This window comes from Chamaea fasciata, unplaced genomic scaffold (genome assembly GCF_029207755.1).
Source record: "Chamaea fasciata isolate MVZ Bird 193981 ecotype frontalis unplaced genomic scaffold, bChaFas1.0.hap1 SCAF_12, whole genome shotgun sequence".
Lineage (NCBI taxonomy): Eukaryota > Metazoa > Chordata > Aves > Passeriformes > Sylviidae > Chamaea > Chamaea fasciata.
The window spans coordinates 13,171,519-13,196,675 of NW_027094097.1; the positions used below are offsets into that span (position 1 = coordinate 13,171,519).

At 39.0% G+C, this 25,157-nt stretch overlaps 1 protein-coding gene across 2 annotated transcripts in view; it reads left to right on the top strand.

Annotated features, from left to right (window-relative positions):
• Positions 1 to 25,157, top strand: part of CDH13 (cadherin 13) — a 442,394-nt gene that overhangs the window by 240,678 nt on the left and 176,559 nt on the right. For both annotated transcript variants that reach the window (XM_066194692.1, XM_066194693.1), the window contains exon 6: positions 14,158 to 14,302. In XM_066194692.1, the coding sequence (XP_066050789.1) occupies positions 14,158 to 14,302 (145 nt within the window). The remainder of the gene's footprint in view (positions 1 to 14,157; positions 14,303 to 25,157) is intronic.

Genomic DNA, 25,157 nt, shown 5'->3' on the forward strand with positions numbered 1-25,157 from the left:
TTCCAAGTTTCTCTCTGTGGCAAAGGCTTCAAAAAATACCCAGCTCCAAATCTGCAGGCTGACCAAGCATCATGTTAGTCACTAACCTTATTTCCTGTGATCAGGTTATTAAACTGCAACAGGTATAAAATCAGGATCACAGAAAACCAGTCTTCATTCTTCCAGGAAACACTTAAATCTTCATTTAGGACACTTCCATCAATAAAGCCAACCACTTTTGGGTTAAATTTGGGTGTTCACAGCTATTGGCAACTGCAAATATGATTTTGCACTGTAAGTTTCAATGTGAGCCCATCTCTAGGTTACTGGGTTCTGTCTGTTAAATCATCCAGCTACATCTATTAATGAATAAATATTTTATACAAACATTAATACCATGAAAAAGCAGAAATTAGCTGTAGGATGTGAACCTTGAAAAAGCAGCAAGTCAAACATTTATTTGTGCAGCAAACCCCAGGTTTTCTGCGATGGCAGAAGTGTCTGTTTGGGCTGTTTTCTACCAGTATAAGAAATTTGTATATTTATAGAATTAAAATAGCAGTCATGCTATTGGATAGGATAAGCACACCAGCATGTGCTGCCATGAAGCTCTGAGCTGGAAATTCCATATTCCAGCCCTGGAAATGTTTATGAGGCAGGTCAGGGAGTACCAGCAGTGCCATGTGACTGAAGGGATCAGTCAGCACAGCCGCACAACGCTGGGCTCAAAAGCTAAAGGCTGAAATGTGCTCAATTGCAGCCCTTGATGGGTAATTCTAAACTATAACTGTGGTTCTGAACAGGAACCTGTTCAGAGACAAAGGTTTAAAAAAAAGATGTTTCCATATATTTCTTCAGTTCTGCTCTCTATGATCTTCTGCAGGGTAAAGCAGAACATGAAGCAGGAAAATAAACTTAATGTCATTTTTCTTCTCTGTTGGTTCATTTGTGATAGAACATTTTTATAACATTGAAAATCCTGTATAGATCAAGATGCTTTTTTTTTGTGAACAGCTTCATTTTAGTTAAACTCTTACATGATGTAATTTACCTGCTGTCAAACCCAGTTAAGTGACATAGTTTGGTGCTATCGTATTCCAGAACATGTCAAGATTTGATGAGCTCTGGATGTTGTGTTTAGTAGTATACATTTTTAAAAGGATTTTTTTCCAGCATTCTACTGAACTCACTGAACTCACTGAATCCTTCTCTGAATATCATTTTTTTTCTGCAGGAAGATGTTGCTGTTCAACAATTTTGGTTTCTTGCTGAAGAGACAAACCATATTCATGCTTGTTTTTTTATCCCCTTAGTGAGAGCTGAAGGTCTGATCACTTAAAATACATTTCTTCCAAGTAGATTTTTCTGTAATTAAAACTTCCAATTCCTCTGAATTATTCAGTATGAAGCTCATTTATCTCCTGATATGAAACAATTCTTTCTGAGTGGTGTCTGTAGTAAAATCAGGGCAGTGGAGTAAACCCAGAGCAGACTGTGTCTGTCAGCTGCTCCAGGTGATGGTGTGTGAGAGCTGCTTGCAGGAGAGCACAGAGTGCCATCTATTGAACGCTGGGAGCCAGCAGCCCTGCCTTGAGAAGGAGGGGAGACACAACCATGAGAATAAAACATTTAACCTCCACAAAAATGATCAGCCCACTCGAGCTTTTACTGCGTTTCCTTTTGTCCCCCTTTCTTTCTTTGGCATAAAATGAAGCAAACACAGAAGTTCTAAAATAAGTCTTCTTGGCCTTCTTTAGATTTGAGAGAAGACTTTGAGATCTTTCTGTCTTCCTAAGTAGACCTAATAATTTTAAGTTGGTTTCTTTCCACAGTTGGATGCAGCCCTGGTTCCGTGCCTGAGGTGTTTTGGTTTTCTGAAATCCTTTTCCCAGGGAATTTTCTGCAAACAGGAGAGATGTTTTTGTAACTGTAACTTTGTTATTCATTCCTCTTCCTAGGAGGGACTTCTTCTTGATGTCCCTCTGGTCTGACCAATGTGATGGAAGAGGTTTGCCTTTGTGTCACCAATCAAATTGGTCTGTGTGGAATAGTATAAAAGGGAGACACATCCCAAAAATAAAGGAGTCATTTTCAGCCTTCTGAATCTCGGAATCTGTGTCGTTGTGGTGTAAAACAGCGTCAGCTGGTTTTGCTTTCCTTACAGAACCATAGAATCATCCACGTCCCTTCCAAACAAGGGTTTCGGAGCCTTTTGTTATTCCCATGCCAGGGGATTTACTTGTTGCCATAATAGCAAGCCTTTAGTTCTACAAAAATCCTCAGTTAAAACCAGAGTAGTTTACTCTTTTTGAAAGGCTCCATGAAGTTGATGGATTGCTACTGATTTCAGCTCCAAAATCAAACCCTTGGGATCGATTGGACTGAGTTTCTCTGTGTGTTCTGCATTGACCCAGCAAGTTACTTAATACTGACAGATTTATAAGTAGGTTACTCCAAATAAAAGAAATTATCTCATGTTTGAACCAGCAAAATATTGATGAGAAGTCACCTTGCCAGGCCGAAGGGGAGGAACCCTTTTTGGGGATGCAGCAGAACTGAGTGAGGAACTCTTATGCAATTTGCCACTAATTGTTTAATTGAACAGTAAAATCCAATCATTATGCTTGCTGTGTCTGTCAACTTAAAAACAAGAAGGTGACAGGAACAATGGAATAGAGACAGGACTATGCCTAGTCACAGAGCAGAATTTGGTGAATAAATCTTGTTTTCCTCTTTTTAGACACTGTCCAAAGTGTCTAAATAAGATACAGTCTGCACTCAAAGGGACTGTTGCAATTACATTGGCAGAAATAATGACATTCCAAGCTATAATTAAATGCATTTAAAGCAAATCATGGTGTACTGTTAAAATAGCTCCCTACTGCTTTCAAAAAGTTCAGGTCTTAACACACACCTATTATTTTTAGAAAAGATCTGTACTGGGATGTTATTGGCATACGGGAGTGCACTCCTCCAGGGGAGTGTAATGGAGTAAAATACCACAGGATGATTTTCCATCCCCTTGTGACTTCAATGCCACTTTGGGAATAAATACACCAAGGTTGAATGGTTTTGTCTGTGCAAGAAGTCCCTGTGTTGCTTTGGAGCACCAGCTTCAAAAGTGTCTTCAAAAGACTTCCTTTTCTAGGACATTTTGTGTTTTAAATGCTGCACCCCAGTAGATTTTAACAGCTCAAAACACAGCAAGATTTCTCCTTCTTCACCTATTTCTTTCTACTACTGTCTGTTTAATTCTCCAGTCTTGCCACAGCAAACACCTTTGTTTGAAATTAGATGCCTTTATTTAATTTCTCTGACTTTGTACTAGGACATTCTTTTATTTCTATGGTGCCTTTTTGACTGACCCCTGGCACTGTGTTAGTGATTATCTTTGTGGGTCCCAAAGATCCCTTCCTTGGGTTTTTGGTTAGAGTTTTGCCATAGGAGAAGCAAATATTCCTGCAACACTCGCTGGGATGAGTTCCAGAATTTAGTCCTTTTATGGTCTTTTGGTTTGTGGGTACAGGAAAAAGGGTCTTGTAGATTGCTGTAATTCAAAAAGGTTTTTTTTCACTTGCAATTTTTGGTGCTAACAGCATTTAATTAAATTTTTGACTGACTATATCCAGGCTTTATTTTTTGCTGGAATAACTGCCTTTCCAATTCTCGCTTTGCCAAATACAAAATTCCACGTAAGAATTTTTTTTTTCCAGTTGATATAACTGATGCAGCTTGATGCAAGCAGTGAAAAAATAGACATCTACGGTGTAATCCTTGTAAAAATCAGTTTCAATTGCATTTTTGGACTCAAAATCATATCTGTTAGTATTTGTGGATAGTAAAAGGGTTTGAAAAGGGTAAAAACAGACAAAAGATGACACTATGGGTCTTAGAATTCAGAAAATTGCTCAGATAAGGTCATCATAATTCAGAATTTAGGAGAAGCATGAAGGAGAGAAAAAGAGAAATCTTTATCTCTAGAAACAAAATAGGCGTGGAGGAGTGGCACGGATCAAGTCCTGAAAGTTGGTGACAGGTCAGTGAGTCAGAATCTGTGGATTTAGTTGGAGATCTGATTTTACGAAAGTGCAGCCCATAAATTGTTGTTATGTGTTGTAAAACATCTTGTAAGATCTCCGAATTAAGGGAAAGTGGTGGTGAAGCATAAAATTTCCTAAGGAAGTGCCTTCCCAACATGTTAAATGAAGTAAATTATGGCTGACTGAGATATTTAAAAATAAATAAATAAATCCAGTGAGGCAAGCTAGAACTGCAAATTACACCTTAAGATTAATAGTTCTAACAGGTAATGTTATCACAAGAGCTGAAGACCAGTGAAGCATTTCAGAAAGTTCCTGGATGAAATGTAAGCAAGGAAAATAAAAGAACATGAAATAAATTCTGTCTTTCGACATGTCACTACACAGCAGATGCTTGTTGATCCTTCAGGAATTACATTAGAGCAATTTGACTACTCAGAAAAGACTTCTACTGTGTTAATTCCCCTAATTTGAGACTCATTGACTAAATCTTCCTTTATTCACAATTAATGGAGAGAGATGGTCCAACATGTTAACAGTGACAAAGACTCGGTTAAGAGAGAGAGAGAAGAAGTAATTTGAAATGAAACATTTTATTTCAGATCAGGCTGCCCTTGGAATATCTTTCCACTACATCCATGTCTGCAAACTCCTTTTCTGTTATAATAATCTGGAAACTGTTCAGATAATTTCTTTTTCTCTATGAATGAAATATAGATCTAATAGAAAAAAATCACTACACTGCTGGACTGCAACAGAGAAACTGCTCAGTGTGTGTGATGTAGGATGTGCTGATGTGTTTAGTTGCTCTTATCAAGAAGATCAGCTGTCTGAAATATAAAATATCTGCCACAAACACCCTTTTGGAAAAAAACAAAACAACTGGGCATAATGTGGAATTCAATAAAGCTGACTGCAGACAAAATCAGCAAAAACTCCTTTAGTTTGGAACGAGAGGGCAGGATAGAGAGAGTTTTGTTACCTCCAGTGCTCGCACACCATCCCAGCTGCTGAGGGCGTGGAGTGCAGCAGGGCAGGGAAAGCCAAGCACTGACTCTGAATAATTCTGGGCTATATTTGATGTATTTACCCACAAACCTGTCAAAACGCTTAATAAAACAGCTTCCAAGCCCTGATGCTATTGAGGGGGATTGATACATTCACTTTTACTGACAAATGTAACCAAACACGCAGCAGGAGGGAGCAAGTGGTGGAGATGATGCTTCCCACACCTTTTCTCATCAGCATGGAAATGTGTCAGCAAACAGGCAGCAAAGTGCCAAATGTTTACTAGGCAGGGACGTGAGGAGGGAGGAGAGGGGTGTTCCATGGCAGGAACGTGGTCAGACACTCAGGTTCCAGTTGGTAAAGTAGTGTGCACTGAGTAAGGGAGTTAGGAGGAGATTTAGCAGCAGTATAAAAATAAGTAATAACTAAATAAACCCCTAAATAATGAATAAATAAATAAATGAGAAAGGGACTGTATAGATACACAAACAGAACACTCAACAGTTCATCATCCCATCCTGTGTGCTGGGAAAGGGACATGGCAGACACCTTGTACCGCAATCCAATCCCTCTGTGGTGGGAGCTTTGCAGCTCAGAAATTTTAATGGGTTTTGTAACACACAGCCCTTAGGGTTTGCAGCATGGTCATCTTCATCCTGTAAGCAGAGACAAATTTCATCCAGTTCTCTTTTCCTGCCCTCTGGAGACCAACCTTCCAAAAAAGTGAAGTTTAGAAATAGCATCTTACAAGGCTGGGACAAATGTAGTGTATAAAATATGGTGATATCAAATTTTGAATAGCAGAGTAATTTTATTTACAGGAAAAGCAAATTTTTCAGCAACTCCACCAGGAAAACACTTGTCTCTAAAGTGTTTCCTTCATTGACACTTGGGTCCCAAGCACTCTTATCTTGCTCTTGGATGGGCTTTGAAGCTGTCCACTGGAGCACTGACGGGGTAAAGATGATGAACTGTCACCCCAGGAATGCTGGCAGGGCTGGAAACTCTGCTGGAAACTGCACCAATGACCTGCAGGTCCCCCAGTACAACTTCTAAATTCTTCTGTACAAGTGCTTTTATAATTGCTTGTTTTGTTACCAAAAAATAGGGAGGCCTGATCTGTTCCCTCTGTTCCAGCCCGATATCAGCCTGAGTGATCCTTGACTCCAAAGACCTTTTCCAACTCATTTGCAGGAACAGATATTTTTAACAATAATAACAAAGCTAAACATAGGGATGTGTGATGTATCCCTGGCATTTGCACTGACTTTTATTTCTTATGCCTAAAGAAGCCAGTTTTCCTGTCACCAATGCATTGGAGATCTTGCATTTTGGTTCTTGGTCTGATTAACTTTGGGCTCTCTCTGACCCTGGTGCTTCTTGCAACCTTCCACCAGATGAGATCTGTTAAACTCTTGCCACTTCCTCCACTTTTGGAGTTATTTTTGGGCAGCCAGGATGGTGAGCAGTGTCAAATAATGCCAGGAGCTATTTAAAAGCGCAAAGCTATTTTTTTTTTTTCCAGTTTTTCTTTTGTAAGTGTCTTTGTTGCTTTTGTGGAGCAGCACAGAGTCTAAAAATTCTGGCTCGGCTCATGTCTTAATCCTTTATTTCAGTCCTACTTTGTCTCCTTTTGATTTCTTGAATATTTTTGTGGTGATTAGACTTGATTGCTTTGGTGGATCCTGATAACTCCTCTCTTTCCCCCACCCTCACTCCCTTTTTGAGGGGATCAACATGTGCTCTCTTGTGATACGGGAAGATTTTAATTAGTATTTACATGATCATCCTTAATACTTTTGGTCTGTGTGAAGTGCATGTGACTCCTTGAAGAGCTGTGTTGCTCCACAGATTTCTTCTTGTTTGTTCACCAAGGTTATTTTTGGAGTGGGCATTCTCATTTCAACTCCTAGATAATACTTGACAGGATGTTTGCCTCAGAAGTTATTTTAATTCGATTTTTTGCAGCCATGTGAGAGATCCTTTGAGGCTTTCTGTTGTGAGGCTGCATAAAATTATTTTCACTCATGTTTTTTGTGTCTTTACAGATGTAGAATGGTGTGTACCGGGGGGGGGGGGGGCATATTATACTGAGAGGACAATTGGGTTTTCAAAGATCTTTCGAAGGTGTTTTGATTTTAATAGGATATATTATCCAGCCTCATAAGGCACTTTGAAAAATCACACTGTGCACATGTTGGTAGCTTAATAATCTTTGTAAATCTAATTTTACATTACTTGCTCAGCAAGAGATGGAATATCTCTGTCAGTCTCGTGTGCAGAGATCAAAAACCCAGATTCAAGCCTGATTTAAATTTTCTCTGGTCTGTGGCTTTGGTGAAGTCATTTCATCTCTCTCTCCCACCCTTGGCCTGTCTTAATTCTGTGACTGATTCTCATTTGAAACACTCTGTTCCTGTTGCTCCCATCAGTTCTGTCACAATTAATCAGGGTGGTTACAGTCTGAGTATCTCATACCTCCCTAAAATGGGGGTTTTGTGGGGTTTGGAAGATCTGTGAGGGTGGCAGGACCCTGGAACAGCTCCTGCCCAGCCACCCTCCCATCTCTGCTGCCCAGAGAAGAGGGAATTCTGGGATAATGCCAGAGTCTTCCCCTCTCTGCCCCCAGTTCCTTTGTTCCCTGTGACTTTTGCATAACTCACCAGTTAAACCCAGTTTTCTCTCCTGCAGCCTGGCTGTGTCCTAGGAAGTGACATTTCTCAGAGAGTCTGGAATTTACAGGGAAACATCTGGGACAAAAGATGGATCAAAGCTTTGGAAAATTGCTGCTTGCTAGTATCTGATATTATATAAGACCTTAAATGTTCTGTGAATGTCAAAAGGAATCTTTGCAAAGAATTGCTTATTACAAATATTTAAATGTTAAAAATAAGAAATCTTAAAATAATAGTCACAAGACCTCACAAGTAAATCTTGCCTGCTCCAAACTGACTTAAAATCCCCCCCAAAACCAATTTACTTCTTGCTGACCCCTTTGTTTTTATAACTTAAAACCAACCTCAGTAATAGGTGGTAAAAAATATGAAATTAAGTTATCCATTTTGTGGTTTTATTTTTTCAGTTGACATACAAAAAAGCTGCTACAAAATCCCAAACAATTTTATATTTTAATGAGATGAAAACATCAAAATAATTTTTGGAGTTGCGTTTAGTGTTGAGAAAAGGCAGAGTTCATTTTGGTAGAAGATTTTTATGAGTGTGTACTTAATGTATTTTTCCGGAAGTTAATGCCATAATTCTCTACAATTTTGGGGTTTTTATGTTCCTCCTCTGTGATTTTTTTTCACAGGAAAGGGGCCATTTTACACTTAGAACAGAGAAAAATTTTCAGGCTTTAAGCTGTACAAGAAAACAGCACCTTTTTTTAAACAATGCTGTGATTCAGAGACACAGCTGGGGAAGAAAATGCATTTCCTGTGACACTAATGGTGGCACAGTGTATACATTCCGTTAGAAAATGAATTCATAATTGCTTGGTGTCGAGCTGTGGAGCAGTTTAATATATTAAAACCAAAAAAAAAAAAAATTAAATGTATAGCATTGCAGCTTCATTTTGCAGCAATGAGCATGTTCCACTGATGGCATTTTCTAGGAATATTGTGGTTTTCTTGGATTGCCTGTGCCAAGTTTTCCAGAGGAAAGAGAGTTTCTGATGTTATCTCGAGGCAACAGGAGCTGCAAGTACAAAAGTGGCCAAGAAAATGTTCTTGTGCTTCATCCTTCAAGGGAAGGGTGAACAACTGAGAGATTCACTGCATAAAAAATAACACGAAAAATGAGCAGAAAGTTATTATTTAATTAAATTTAATCAAGGCTCTAAGAATGTTTTTGGCTTGGGCTGGTTTTGTTTAAAGAAAAAACAGTTGAAATAACATGGGAATGTTGATTTGTCAGTCACAGAAACCCCCTCTTTGACAGGTTCAGATGCAACTTTAGCTGTGGAAAGGTGAAAGGGTTTTTTTAGTCAAAAGTGTATAAACTTGGCAGAATTTGCTCTGTAATGCTTAACAAACTAAAATATGAAGTAGATCCTGACCTTTCAGTCTACTGATGTAATTTTTAAACTATTAAGCCCACTGCCTTGAAAGCCAGAGATAAAAACACATATTTGACTGTTTATAATATTAAATTCCTCTTTCTTTTCTTAAAATTTCCATTAATGTGTCTACAAACCTTTGCATCTGAAGTGATCAAAGAAGCTGAAGTGACTCTTACTGAAGAATCCATTCCTTGTCACTTTGGAGAGACAGAAATCTTGGGCTGTTGTTTTTTTTTAAAAATTTTGTTTAATGCACACAGTTAAGAGATAGTTGTGCTAAGAAAATAGAAACTATATAATAATTAATTTTTGAGATGGATACTGTAGCAAGATAAAGCCTGTGGAAGATACCCCTGGAGTACTTACATGGCTAATTAATCCCTTTCCACCTTGGCTCTAACCCTGAGTGCCAGGTTAAATTCTCCCATTGCAGGTAACAGTTGTGTTGTGCTGGTGGATAGAATTCTGGTTACCTCCAAGAAACTGAATAATTTTGTTTTTGCATCCTCTCCCTCCATCTCTTATGGAGCAATAGAACTATTAGCTCATGTTTTATTCATACCCTTAAATCAGGAAAACTTACTTGTAATTAGTTTCTCTTTGTCTGAATTATTGTCTTCTGTAAGTTGTGTTAGGTAATTGCATAAAATTTTTACTACTACCTTTCACTATAAAGAGAATTTCTTTACTACATTTTATGACCTAAAGCTGGCCAAATTTTCTTTTCTTACCAGGAAATTGCCTGAAAGAAAGATCCATAAGCCCATTGCCTTTCCTAACTGTTAATCCACACTTAGAAACTGATGATAAATAAACCTAACAAGTTTAGACTAGAATAAATGAGATTAGAATAGCTGAGGTGGGGCAGGTGGATGGTGCAGTGCTCCTGTGAAGCTGGGGACGAGGAACAAGTAGAAAAAACATCTGTTGAAACAAATGGAAAAATTCCATGAGAAACATTCCTGTGGGCAACAAATTGGAAATTAAAATTAGATGGCAGGTAACGACCAAATAGCCCGTCTTAGGCTTTGAAGATAATTAAGCACTAAAAGATATTCCAGATTTACTTATGAAAATCTCCAAATTTATGATGTAATTTTATGAGGGCCATTGGCTGGCTGGCTGCAAAGTGAAAATAGACATTTATATGCAGAGAAGGAAGGTGGCTCTCCAGAATCGTTTCACCAAAAGCAATAAATGAATGAAAACAACCCTTCTGTGAAGAGAAACCTTTGAAATTACTTGAAGTAATGGTAAGAACGAGACTGGTTATCTTTTCATGTAAATGTTATTGCTGGCTGCAGAGTAGAAAGGATTCAAGACTGTTTAAAATAAAGCAGAAAGCTTAAAGTGAGCAACTTTGAATAAGCTTAACTTCTGATGAGATCATTATATTTGGGGTGATGAACAATCCTTGCTTTGCGTATGCTGAGGGAAATTGGATGGGAAGTCTAGAAATAATCCGTTTGGAGAAGGGAGAGGGTTCAGTAGGAGTTTGCCAGATAGGATAAAATCTGTTCTTGCCTGCAGTTTGGGGGTTGATGTTGCTTTTCCCTGTTCCATTGCTGTGCCTAATTTGATCACTCTTTCTGAGCTGTGTCAGAGGCACCAGCCAAAGTCTGCTTTGTGTCTGATCGTGGAGTTTTGTGCTGTGAGGTGCAAAATTTCTCCTAAATCCTTGTTTAGCCTTTGTGGTTTGCATGTACACTCGTGTCGAAAATGAAATTGGGATTTAGCCTCAAGAGGTCCTGGTAATCACAGGTTAAATTATGATGAACTTCATCATATCACTGAGTCATGGAATGGTTTGGGTTGGCAGAGATCATCAAGTTTCCACCCCCTTGAACACAATTCCATAACTTTCAAGTGGGAAAACATCAGTTTTTCACAGAATAAACAGCTACAGAACTCTGCAAATTGTTTGGTTTTTTTTTTCAACTTGTTCAGATCTGTCTTTATGCTTAGCACATGTCCTTGGAGCTGTGCTGTTATAGTCAGGCAGGAACTTCAACCCTTTCTGAATGTGACATGACAATTTCTTGTTACCATAAGAATTAATTCAGCATCTTTCATACATCAGTCAAGTTCTACATTAAAACCAGATAGGCTTTCTTGCCCTCTGCATTGAAGGACTGAAATATCACAGTTCTGTTAGTTAGGACAATCTAATTTTCCACCTGGTTTTATTTACAGCCTGTTCAAAGTGTTGTATTGTCTTTTACTTGAATGCTTTTCTCACTTGCATGTGTTGGGTTTTTGGAAATAACAATATACTTCTGTTGTTATTTTGTGTGCAGATTTTATGGATTTTTTTGTTGTTTTAATTTGGGGTGTTTTTGTTGTTTTTTTTTTTTTTTTTTTCATGGGGAAGCTCGGTAAGATATCAGACAGTTTCTTTCACAAAGTGGTCACATAAAGAATGATAGTCATAACTTCACCGCTGCAGGCTTTTCTTTTGAGAACATTGTAGAATGGATTGAGAAGGAGCTGGTGAGTTAACTCAGGACAGGCTTGAAAATTATTGTACAAAGATTAATAAAATAAAGTCCTCTGTCATCTTAATAAAATGAAGAAGATATCATGTAACTGTTCCTACAGACTTGTCATGCCAAATTTTTTGGACAGTTGCTCTCAGATGCAGTGGACTTGGCAAAGATAAAGTAAATCTATTTCAGTTATTAATATGAATCTTCTATTCTTTTCCTTTAATCTGTTCAAGTCTGATAAAAAAACCCCAAAAACTAGTGTTAGATCAGCCTTTGTTTTAAACGACTTACAATTTTGATAAAGCAGCTGAAGTAGGTTTTTTTTAAATTTAACAAAGTCTTTGTTCTTTCCAATGAACAGCACAGTCACTTGATAGTGAGAGATAGATAAAGAGCAAATTATCTTGAATTTGAAAATTAATTTGCTGGAATTTCACAGAGAAATATTGCTATTCTTTCACTTCCCCAAGCAATTAACATAGTTTTGATGAGTCAGTTTTACCATGGATGAAGTGTCCAGGGCTGGAGCCTTCAGCACAGGAGTGACACGGATATGTGGGTCCAGAGGAGGCCACAAAAATGAGCAGAGGGCTGGAGCACTTCTCCTGTAAGGACAAGCTCAGAGAGTTGGGGTGTTCAGCCCGGAGAAGAAAAGGCCTTGGAGCCATTTCAGGGGATTACCAAAAGGTTGGGGATAAATATTTAGCAGGGTCTGTTTTAGGACAGAGAGTGGTGGTTTTGAACAAAAAGAGAAGAGATTTAAACTAGATACAAGGAGAGGGAAATTACAATTAAATTGTGGTAAAACACAGTTGTAGGTTGCCCAGAGATGTGGTGGATGTCCCATGCCTGGAAAACCTCCAAGGCCAGGCTGGGTGGAATTGGCGCAACCTGGTCCAGTGGAAGGTTTCCCTGCCCATGGCAGGGGGTGAAAATAGATGAACTTTAAAGGTGCATTCTAAGCCAAAATATTTTATATTTCTTTCATCAGCAGTTTCCAACTGTAGCTGAAACTGTATCTGACTTTAATGCAGTTCAGGAATGGAATCATTTTTCCCTTCCCAGGCTCCATCACATCCCATGGCAAAGGTTCCTGCATTGACTTTGGAGTTCAGAGTTGAACAATTCCAAAAGTTAAAGGGGAGACGCTCCCAGAAATCTTCAGCTGTGCCAAAGCTACAGGAATTATTCCAATTAGAATATTTTTCTGCCTTTAAGCTGTTAAGCCATATAATTAAAAATCAGGCTTGGGAAAAGCTTGCAAGAACAATTCCTAGACAAGTGAGGATAAGCAGTGAGTAGATGTTAAAATGGACTGTGACACTATTTACAAACAGTGCCTGTGAGTAGGTGTCTCACTCATAACAAATACTCCTACTCACACCCAACACATTGAATTAAAAAGGTGGAAGGTATTTATAAGAATAACAAAAACCAGAGAAAGGTGATAATAAGCCATTCATTTTAATAAGGAATTAGGATTCTGACCTATTTCTTTCCCAGCAGGATTTATCACTAAGTTATAAATAACTTACAGGTATAAGACAGGGCAATGTAGAATAAATTAACAGTATAAACAAAATGCTCAGAGACTTCCAGCCCCTGCTGGCTCCATTTTCTCAGGGAAAGACTGGAAGAGAGTGATATTAACGTCTGAGCTCAGGTTCATTTTCTGGCTGGCTTAACTCCATTAAACACTTGAGTCTGGGGAAGGGGAGGGCAGGTGAGAATGATAGTGGTGTCTCAGACATGTTTATTGCTGTATTTTATTGATTTCTTGTGAGGGGAGAGAACTGCAGGTATAGCACACGGTTGCAATCTAAATTGATTTCTCTGTTGTTCAAGAAGTTTTGGTGTGGTTTGCCCGGGTGACTCATTGGGACTTTGCACTGCACGTCGTTTGGAGGGTTGAGATGTACAGTAAGATCTTTCTCTCCAGTTTCTGGAAGTCAAGTCCAAACAAATCTTCAGCTTGTGAATATACTCACTTGATTGAGACTGGAGATGTTCTTTCATTCTTCCACACCTGAACAGAAAACCCAGAGAACTCTGAAAATGGCCTAACAAACACTTCATGCCATCACCTTTGAGAAAATGTTTACAGCATTCCTGCATTTGTTTTTTTTGTTTGTTTTTCCTGGTTTTTTTTCTGTTTGCTTTTAAAAAGGCTTTTGCTTCAGCATTATCGTCAATTCTACCATGATAATTCTACAGGTGTCCACTGGAGGTGTGCTTGATAAAAGTAAAGAAATTTTAACCAAAAAGTTCACATGATTGGGATCAAATTTGCAAGGGGTCAAGTTTTTTTTTTTGCTATTGTTCTTTTTTTTTTTTTTAAGTTTTCTTAATTCTTTAGGCCATGTGGCATTTTCAAGCTGCCAGGGGGTATCTCAGTTTGAATGTACATCTGTCTTTTTTTTTCTTAGAGGGGAAATCTGCTCTGAGCCTGGCCTGAAGAATGGGCTGCAAGTTGTGTCTTTGGCAGGGTCTGGCTACGCCAACACTCACCGGAACTCTTTTTTCCCCTTACTCTCCTCACTGTGACAGTGAGCTCATGACTTTATTCCTTTTCCTTTCCACACAGCTGGAAGTGGAGGTGGTGGATATGAATGGGAAAACCATCGACGGGCCGGTCCGCCTAGACATCTCCGTCATCGACCAGAACGACAACAGGCCCATGTTCAAGGAGGGCCCCTACATTGGCCACGTCATGGAGGGATCTGCCACAGGTGAGCCCCGTGCCAGCCACAGCTCAGTAAATGCTGCCTGAACCAATTATCTTTTGATAAATGCGTTATTGTCACGTTGCACAAGTTTTCTCGCTGATTTTTTGCGGCTCGCTGGGTTCTTCCTCCGCAAAACGAAAAAAAAGAAGTGGGAGAAGGACGGCTTTAGAACAACAGGTAATGTTTTTTGAAAAATGATGGATGATTTTTGAAAAACAAGTCTCTGCAGTAAAAAAAAAAAAAAAAAAAAAAAGAAGAAATAGGAAAAAAAAACCACCCCAGAAATTAGTTGGAAATAGGATCTTCGATTTAGATTCACGTTTTTTATTCATGTCTGGAATCAACAAAGACAACCCCTAGGATATGATTAAGATTCAAACCAAATACCATGAGCAATTTCTGTGCAGAGTGGGAATTTCACATTTTTTTCAGTAAGTTTAGTTACTGGAAGAGTTATTTTTATTTGTTTATGTAGCATGAGTCTAGTAAATAACACAAACAAATGGAAAGCACATTATGAATAAACTAATGTTGTAGGGCAGATTGAAATACTGAACAATGCTGATAAACAGATGTTGTAAATGCAGATACAACAGTCCCAGCAAAACAAAAACACATTGATAATTAAATTTAGTAAGGAAAATATTCTGGTTATATTTCCTGTTGATTTTGTCTGATGAGGAAGTTCTACAGGAGTGAGATATTGTTCCAAGTTTTAATGTGTCACAACCATCCAAGTTAAACTCTTCTATTATGTGAGCTTTCTGGTGGATTTTGCATTTTCACATAGAGTTCTTCATATCTAATAACCTGCGGGTATGAAATGCATGAAAAGCTGCTCCTTCAACAGATTAAAATTTTGAGGTAATGTTTATTTACCTCACTTGTGACAAGCATGTAATGAAGATATGGATGATCTTTGCAGCCAAACAAGAAATGTTTCATATTTGAGAGTATGGCTGCTGCTGGAACACTTTTTTCTGTTGTAGGTTTCTGGTACATTTTTTTAACTGGCAATTCTCTATTTTCTATTATCCATAAACTCTCCTTGCTTTTCCTTTCTTCCCACTCCTTACATTGAAGTTTACACATCTGATTCAGTAGAGATGTTTCTCAGCCCAGCTTCCAGTGAATTCTTCTGTAACAGTTTCATCCATTCTCTCCTATTGCAGCTTCGTATTGGCTCAGGTATCATTTAGCATTTTGACTGTCTTTCCCGTTAGCCAAAGTCTGAATAATTTTTCTCAACTTCCCTTCCCTCCCTTCCCTCCAGGTATTCGTCACATTAAACTTCATAACCTCATTTGCCTGGTGTCAAGAGCACCAATGCTTGCAAAATTATTTTGTGCACAGTTGAACCTGTGGACTCAGGGCTGGCTGGAATCGGCCACAGCTCTCTATGCACATGGCACCCACTCAGCCAAGATTTCCTGGTGTTTACATCTGTTTCCCAGAGTTCTTCACAACTTTTGGCACATTTCTTCTAACTATTTGTCAGGCTCTGCTATTTTATCACAGAGGTTATCAGAGAATATTCCAAGCTTGGAAGGGACCCATCAACTGTTATGCTGTTCCAAATCAAAGGTTACCCTGCACATCTTGATAGAAATCCTGATGTGTTTGTGTGTGAGATTCCTGAGTCCTTTCCTTTGGATTGCAATTGTGCTCTATTTCATTTCTGAAGCTGCAAAAGGAAGGCTCTGCATTGGATGCAAACCTTATTTCTCATCACCTTCAGCCTCGTTCAAGCTCTGAATCGAACCCACACACTGAAATTAGGCTAAAAATAAAAAAAATGCTGAAGTAGATATCTTGGATTTGTCTTGACGTTTCCTGGACCAAAGTGTAAAATGTCCATGGATACCAATAATTCCATGAGAAATGTACAATTATGTTGGGAAAATGCAAATATAGAGTGAAACTCATCTGAAGGATTTGGGGCCTTTTTAAACCATTCAGAAGATATAATTATCTTACTTTAAATCATCCATTACAGGGTTTCCTGTGTGTTTAGGCCACAATTTCATCAGTCACAAAACCAATGGAATTCTCTATAGACTTTCCACTCATTTACTTACTCTGCAATTGAACTTAGGTGTTGTCTATGCCTCAGGAATATCTGAGAATTACTGATAAATAAATCTTGGAGAGAGCATCAAAAACTTAAATATGTAAACCTTAATTTTAAAAATCAAGTGAATATTCATATTAGACTTCCTTGGTGTTGCTGTAAGACATATTTTCCAGATTTTTATGGTTTTACAAGGTGACTTTCTTTCCTTAATGATTTGAAAGTTAATTCTTTAATTAGGGAACAACACAGAAATTACAGTGAAAAGCTGTGCCAAGCCCCTTTAAGAATCATTTCTCTTCTATTTGAGATTGATATGAATCCACCAAAACTGAAGAAAACATGGAAAGAGTGGGTGATTTTTTTGTATTTATTTAATCTGTCTATGAATAATTAAAGAGCCTTTTGAGCGCAGTCCCAGTAAAGATGGTTTGGATGGTGTTTAAATAGATTTGTTATGACACTAAGGCCATTCACATTTTTGTGTGTGCGATTTTTAAACTCTCAGTAAACACCACTGGCTATTTGGACACCTACAATTTATGTGTCATCACATTTCTGGAGAGGCAAATACCTGCCTATAATTACTGAGAATATAAACTGCATTACAATGAGAATTCATCTGAATTTCAAGCTAGGGCTAGCCAGATCTTACAATTAATGATAAAAATATGTGACTGCTAGGTGATATTGCTAGAGATTTATTTCATGATGTATCATTCCCAGGGAAATTTAATAATATAGTTAGTTACAGTAAATTAGCTCTTTTCAGGGAAAATTGTCATGGTTCTGAAAATAGCCCAGAGTCAAATCCTAACAAAGTGCACTCAAATGTGTGCTTAAAGTGACCACAGAAGTGCTGAGATTTCTATTAGGTCTTCTCCTGGAGGAACTGCAAACTTGGAGGCTATTTATCATAAAAAATAAATTGGAAGACCAGCAGAATGAGTTTGAAGACAGAAGAGCCAGTCTGATTTCCTGTTTTTTATTTATACCAGCTCCCATTTCTGTATGAGGTCGCAGTCAGCATCCATGTACCAGGAAAATAATGGCTGGGCCTGATTCAGTGACACTGATGGCAATTTTTGGACTGACCGTAATGGGTTTTGTGTTTGCTGTGCTGCTGATTTCTCATGTTTTTTGTTCTCTGAGTTAAGACCCAGTTTATCTCCTGTAGATCTGTGATTTTTTCAAGCTGCCAGCTCAAGGGTTGAGGATCTTTGTCTTGCAGCAGCCTCACCTCAGCACATTGATGAGGGTGACGCCAATCCCACGGATTCCACAGGCAGGCAGAAACATTTGGAGATCTCACTTCTAGAGGTTGGAAAGTGGAAGAGGGTTAAATGAACTCAGCGGCCACCTCATTTCTCTCGCTGGAGGCACTTAACAGAAATTATTTTAAACACATTTGACATGATGTGACTTACAACAATATGCTGCAAAACCCAGTGGGGTAAAATCTTAACTGCAGTGGTTTAGCAAAATTGCTTGAGAATTGCATTTATAGAAAGTAACTTGTTTTGTGGGCTGCACAATAGCCTGGATCCATTGCATTCCAGCCAAGGAGCCTGGACTGACAGATGTCTATAAATAATTGCTGGAAATAAAGGGACACTTGGAGACACTTAGAGAGGAAACAGAAGGAATTAAGAAGAATAGCCTAGAGGCTTCTGCAGTATCATAAAACAGTAATTTGTGGAGATGGATAAAGCGTGAGGAAGGGGCTGAGTATCATTGGTAGCTCTGCACTGAAAAAGAGTGCAGTGGTTCAGGTAAATGAAAGCTGGTGCTGAAATTGTGCCTTTTTTATTTAGAACAACCTGCCAGGATGGTTGGTTTGTTGGTTTTTATTTCATACTTAACAATAAGTTTAATACATGAATTAATAGAAATGGGACTGTATATGGTAGATGGAGTCAAAGGAGTCCATGCAAGAGAAACAAAAAAGGCTGGCTGGCCTAACAAAGTGGCAAAAATAAATTTGGAATCATTGACTTTTATACACCTGCTGCCAGCTTTGATACATTTCAAATATTCTGGTACTGTTTTCCAGGCTCCTTTTATCTGTGCCTTGCAATCCTTGCTGGCCTCTGGCAGGAGAAGGTTGCCAAAGCTGTAAAATAAATCAAATTTCATCAAATGTGGTGAAGTCCCAAAGTCTTCTTCTTCCTTTTAACCTGTAAATCCCAGGGGACAGAAGGAAATTAAAGGATGTATTTACAAGTTGTCTTTTTGCTGAAAGATAATTTTTAAAAAAAAAAAAAGTCATGAAGAGCCATTGGAAAAGGATAGTAATGGATATATTATCTTTTTATTTAGCTAAAAGTAGAATCTGGAGTTTTCCAGTCTTCTGATTCTGCTTGCACCAGGGTTAAGGTGACACTTGAGTCTTTTTGTCACAGAAGTTACCGTGTTATGCATAAATGTTTATTTGTTGATATTTTATTGAGTTGGGTTTTTGCAGTATAAACTTAAAAGTATCTATAGATCTGACCTGCAAAGCAGAAATATCTCAGAAAATTCACCTCAAAACTATCTCAAAATTAAATGTTTGAACCTGAAGCTTTTTGATTCACAGCACCACCGCTCGCAGCAATACTTAGATTTAGAGGAGATTTGAAATGTCAAATGTTACAAATTTAATTAGGAAACTTACTGCTATGAGCTCTTGTGGAAAACGAAATAATAAACTGGAATGAAACTGTGGATGAGGAAGCCTCTGAGTCAAAGGAAGCTAGAGAGTACACAAAACTCCTTTATTTGTTAAAACTCGAATTCCTACTGGAGATGGAATGCTCAGCTTTGGGTATAACTCAGCAGAGCAGTTTCTAAGTTCCTTTAGTTCAGATGTGCTCAGTTCTGGGCAAACTTGAAAACTTGCTGATGGCAAACTTTCAACCATCCTTTCTTGGGATTAATCATCTGCGTTTCAGCAAAACTCCACTCTCTGCCTCAAAATCCTTTGTAATCTGGCCTGTAAATGTAACGGATGTGAACTAGGTAGAAACATCTGTAATGTCAATATTGAAATTTCCAAGCAGAAGCCAAGCAGCAGCCAGGCTAATTATGCACAGCTGCTTTGTATATCCCAGTAGGAAATTTTTCCCAGATCTGTGTGGAATAAAATACAGCTGTATATGAATATGGTAATTGTGTGTATGTATATATATATATATATAATATGTATGATGTGCATGTATTGCGGAGAGATCAGCATATATAGACACCAATATCTGATCTTTTCTTGGGGATTCTGGTATATTTTAGTTACTGTGTATGTACATGATGGAAAGAAAAGATAGGTGTTTATTAATAATTAGTTGTATTATGGCAGACAGAGCTGTACCTCCACTGTAATCTGCCAGTTGGAAATTGAGAGGAATAACCCATTAAAGCACTACCAAGCAATTAACAGGTTCCCAGGTATGCAAGTGTGGTTACACCAGTGCATTTGCAGGAAATTAAAATAATCTCATGGGTGGCAATTAGCAGTTCCCTCAGCCTGGGTCTGTGATGGGAGAGTCTGGGAGCGAGGCACTCCAGGGCTCAATTATTCCTGATTTTCAGCAGAAGGAGGTTGAACCCAGCAAAGGCTCCAGAGCAGCTCAGGTGCACAAGTGGAATTACTGGTCGTCTTGAGAGGACTGGAAATGAGTCACCTCTTTCAGTCCCAGCCAGAAAATTCCCTTTGCCTTTCTGCACAAGTGATTGGTGTGCTCACTGCTAAAATGAGCTTTCTTTTGCTGTTCCATAGTTACACACAAGATATCCCAAAAATCAGCCTGATGGCCAGATCAGCATTAATGCCTGGTGTTAAGGGCTGTAAAAGCATTAACAGGACAATTCATGTAGTGAAGTGCTCCCACTTCCCTGCATAGTGATGGTTGGAGTTTTGGCTCCTTTTGCATTATGACTCAGGTTCATGAAGGAAAAATGAGTATGTTTCTTAATTAAAGAAAAAATGTATTTGAAAAAAAAATGCTGGAGTCCTTGCTAGGAACTGGAACACAAGGGCTCAAGTGAATTTCTGCCATTTGGGATGTAATTGTTTGAAAAGGGAAATTTATGCACTAATTTACTCACCAGTGGCTTTTGCACCTGGGCTTTTGCACCTGCTTTGTGCATCTCCTGTTGCCTCAGAAGAGAGAGGGAGGAGTTTTAAGGCTCCAAGCACTTTGGACACATGAGATAAACTCATCCATATAATCAATAAATAGAAAGATCCTGCAGTCCCAGGAAAGCATTATCTGAAAAAAACCCCGCATGGCTGTGTGGCAGCCTGCAGAGAAGAAGCGTGCTGCAGCCCTCTGGGCAGGCTTTATTAGTGGTATAAGCCCTCAGTTTGTGTTTATACACTTCTAAATCACCTTTTGTGGATATTGCCTGGCCGTCCCCTCCGTGCAGGCCCTGCAGGAGTCGGGGGCCTGGCAGCATCCACACCACATTTCATTCAGGTCCTTTAAAAGTGCATGAAGAGGGTGATAAATCCCCAGAACCTGCGATCATGTGCCAGAAATTGGATGATGTGGTTTGAGGCTGGGATGCTGCAGTTGGAGCCCCATCCCCTCCTGCCTCATCCTGGGTGTAAAACCCAGCCCGGAGTCCCCAGAGGTGGTGACAGGGACATCGTCCCCTCTGACAGCAGGGCTGTGCTGTGGCCACTGCTCCAAGTGCCAAAGCTAAAAAAGCCAATAAATAAATTGTCAGTGCAGGCAGGGTTTGCCTCAGTGTGCATTGCCAGCAGACAGATCCATCCTACTTTTATTGTGGAAGAGAGACACAGCTGGATGGAAAACTCACCACTGCACAAAGGCAGGATTATTTATTCCCTGGCAGGTCAACCTGATCAATTTTCCCAATTTTATTTGAAAGGTAGAAAATGCCTTAAAAAAAAAAAAAAAGGCAAAAAAATCCAACCAACCAACCAACCAAAAACCCCACAAAAACCAAAAAAACCAACAAACAAAGAAACAAAACCCCACAAAACAAAACAAAAACAAAAACAAACCACAAAAACCCACCAAAAAACCCCAAACAAACCCCAAAAAAGAGGAAAAACCTGGTTTTTTTTAAACCGTTGGTTCACATTTTTCTTTATTTTTCTTTCCTCATTTCTCCCTTTATTTCATGCCCTCACAGTTCTTCTTTTTTCCCCACCATTAAATATAGAGCTTGGAGTTTAAATTGCAGTCTGTAACTCCATGAAGTCAAAAAAGAGTTGCACACTCCCTTTGGAAGGGTGAAAGCAATTGCAATAGGAAAGGAAACCCTAGTGAGAATAAACCCACAGTAATCTATTTTGGCAGTGTGATAAGTTTATGGTATTTTATGGGAATATTCAAAATAGTTCACTTGGCTTTCAGATATTGAGCACAACTTCTAGAAAAAGGCACTCTTTGACTTCTTCATTCCGGTCACATCTGTTAAATACAGAAAATGTCCCCTTTGCACACCACTATTCATTTCCACACACAGTGGCACAATTTCTCTATAGCAGTCTTCCATAGCTGTCCACCAAAAATAGGTGGGAAATTATATTTATTTTTAGAAATCAAGCCCTCCTGGTGAGCACCGCTAACATGCTCGAAAGTAAGCACAGGAGAGGCTTTTATAAAATGACACATTTGTACCTGAAGAACTTTCTGGAAACCTTGAAAAGTTTATTATTGGCTTTCTTGTGGAGGGAAAGGGAGAAAGGTGCTGTCAGCTGGTGCTGAGCTAGAGTCACACTTGGGCAATGTGATAGACAGGTTGAAGGTGAGAGCTCACAGTTCCTGCTTTCAATCCATCTCCTGCTGGTACATGTCGGAAACTCCGGCAGAAATGTCTTTTAAATGTGGTTTGAAGAAAATATTAGCAGATACATATTCAAGACAGTGATTTTTGGGGATGCAAATGCAGCTCACCATCGCTCTGATTTAAGCACAGAGCAGTAAAATATATTGAATATTCTTTTGATGGAGAATGCGTGACTTCAGTTCCATGTTTAAATTGTACAAGTCAAAGTTGTGAAGGCAAAAAAATTTGATTCCAAAGCAAAAGGAGAAAATAACTTGGATGAAGAATTTTAACTGATTTTTTCCTCAATCCCTACTTATTATACTTAAAAACCACTTGTGGTTTGAGAAGGGAAAATACTATGTGCTGAGAATTATGCTGGTGACAATAGTGGATGCTTTCTTGGACAGGTCTGCCCCAGCTTCAAATCTGTGTCTAAACAGTGTGAGTACACAGAATGTTCTGTTCTAAAATTAGTGCGGGTGAACCCTGATTTTAAGAGCACTAGAAGTATTTAATTATTGTCTTAAGAGACAGAAATATTAATAAAAATGTGATTACGTATAAAATAGCAATGTTTGCCATGCAAACATTATGGCAGCACATATAACACTTCCAAGAAAGGAGATGCACATTACTGGATGAAAATGTTTCCATTTCCTCTGTGGAATCTTTGAGAGAAAAACAAAATATGATTCCCATTATAAAGGTAAAGAGCACAGTCTACTTTTAATGTCAGTTCATTTTAATCATCAAAAGCATTGTCAGGAAACTTGGCAGGGAAATTTATTTTTAACCTGGTTTTGAAATTGAGAGACACACTCAGGACAAAGCTACTTTAATTAATGAAATAATTGGCAAATACACTGCAGGTCTTATTCACGGAGTCATATGATTACTCATTCAATTAATATATTATGAATTTTCTTCCAGTCTACCCCAGGGTGCAATTTTATTAAGCACACATGGAATGTGTATTTCTTGGCCTTGCAGCTTTGGGCTCTCAAAGGGCAGAGTTTAGCTGATCTCACAGAGGGAGGTAAAAAAGATGCATTTCTCCAGTTGAGAGGGGGCAAAAGAACCCCAAAATCAAAGTAAAAAAAAAAAAAAGGCAAGCAAAACCCCCCAACTCTGCACATTCATTTCATCTAACTCTTTTTACTTCTCTCAAATGAAGGTGCGTTATTTGTTGCTCCAAACAGAAGTCTCACATCTACAGTGACAACCTTTGGACTTTGAAGATATTGCCAGTCTCAGTATGTTTTCACAATCTGAATTTCATGATGTTTGATTAAAAAGGAATCTCTCGAACAGTCATTCTCTTTTACCACTAGAGGTTATAAATACTGTCTCTTTCTTTAAAGGAGCTTTAAATTTTTAAAGAGGTGTTATTTAAATGTTTTTTATCTGTCATTTCTTGCCGTCTGCCCTGTGCTGCTGTGGTGTATCTGAGAAGTTTGGAAAGCGTCTGAAACACCGAAGTTACAGAGAGTGTCTGTGAGAGATCTCTCTGTGGTTTGCTCTTGAATGACAATCCCTGGTGTCAGCTGGCATTGGCAGATTGTGAAATCAGGAGGAATGGCAGTGACATTCATACAGGCTCACTGTTTGCTAAAAGCCCATGTACTACAAATCTGGGTCTTTGGAGATGGAATTGGCAACCATCCCTGTTTAGCACAGCAAAAAACCCCTCCCTGCTACATCACCAGCTCTTTGATTCAGGATGTGGCCATAATGTCAGCCTGGATCTCCCAGAATATACAAAATTTCAGAAGGTTGTCAGCATCTCAGCTCGACTCTGTATGGGACTTTGCTTTCAGGATTTAATTCACTATCCTAATTTTCTTTTATATTTTGTTGCATGAACCGTTAATTAACGTCATTGATCTGGCAGTTTGAATTCTTTAGCACCTGCAGCACCTTTGCTGGAAAGCTTCATGCCTAAGTACTCCTACCCAAAGCACTCTGTAAATTCTCCGAGTCAGCACCTAGGTAGCATTTTTTACTCTTCAAAAAGTTCTCCTCTGGGGCAGAGCACCAATTATAAAAATGCAATCACAGCACTTGCGTGATATTAAAATAAAACTTACGCTGTAGCACATAATAGCAAATCAAACTATTAAACACTACAGAGTTTCCTCCTGTATGCAAGAATAGGTTCTCCCTCCCACAGGCTGTGGAAATGCCACAGTCAGAAGAATTTTAACCTTTGCAGGGTTGGGCTGGGGTTGGGCTGGGGTTGGGCTGGGGTGGAGCAAGCCCTGGAATCACAGAATCATGGAATGGTTTGTATTGAAGGGACCTTAAAGCTCAGCCCATTCCATCCCATGGGCAGGGACACCTTCCACTGTCGCAGGGTGCTCCAAACTCCATCCATCCTGGCCTTGGACACTTCCAGGGATCCAGCAGCCACAGCTTCTCTGGGAAACCTGTGCCACGGCCTCCCCACCCTCACAGGGGAGAATTCCTTCCCAATATCCTGCCTTTCTTCAGTTTAAAATATCCTACACCTGCCCTTCCTCAGTTTAAAACTATGCCCCTGTCCTGTCACTAGCTGCCCTACAAAAATCCCTATCCCATCTTTTGGTAAGGATGAAGCCAGGATGAATGTAAAATGATTGTGCACCCTACTGATGCGTTTAACTGAACTTGCTTTGGATTCTTCCACTAACAGAGAGCCGTTCATTGTCTTAAGGCAGAAAAATGGTATTGGGTTCTTGGGATCTGGGATCTGCATTCCACTGGCACACAGTAATCCCAGTGCCAGCAGCAGCTGAGTAAAAGTGGTTTAAGGTTTTGGTCTGACAAATTCTGCAAAAGTATGAACAAGTTGAGGGACTACTCAGAGAAATTGTGTTGGAGAGAAAGTTCATACCCTAAACCCGCTCTCAGAATTCCTGGTAAATAGTGGCCAGACACTGAACGAATATTCATACAAACAGAAAAATTAGAAATAGCACTAAAATAATGTAATTCTGTTCATGGAGGGACCCGAAATACTGAAATGTC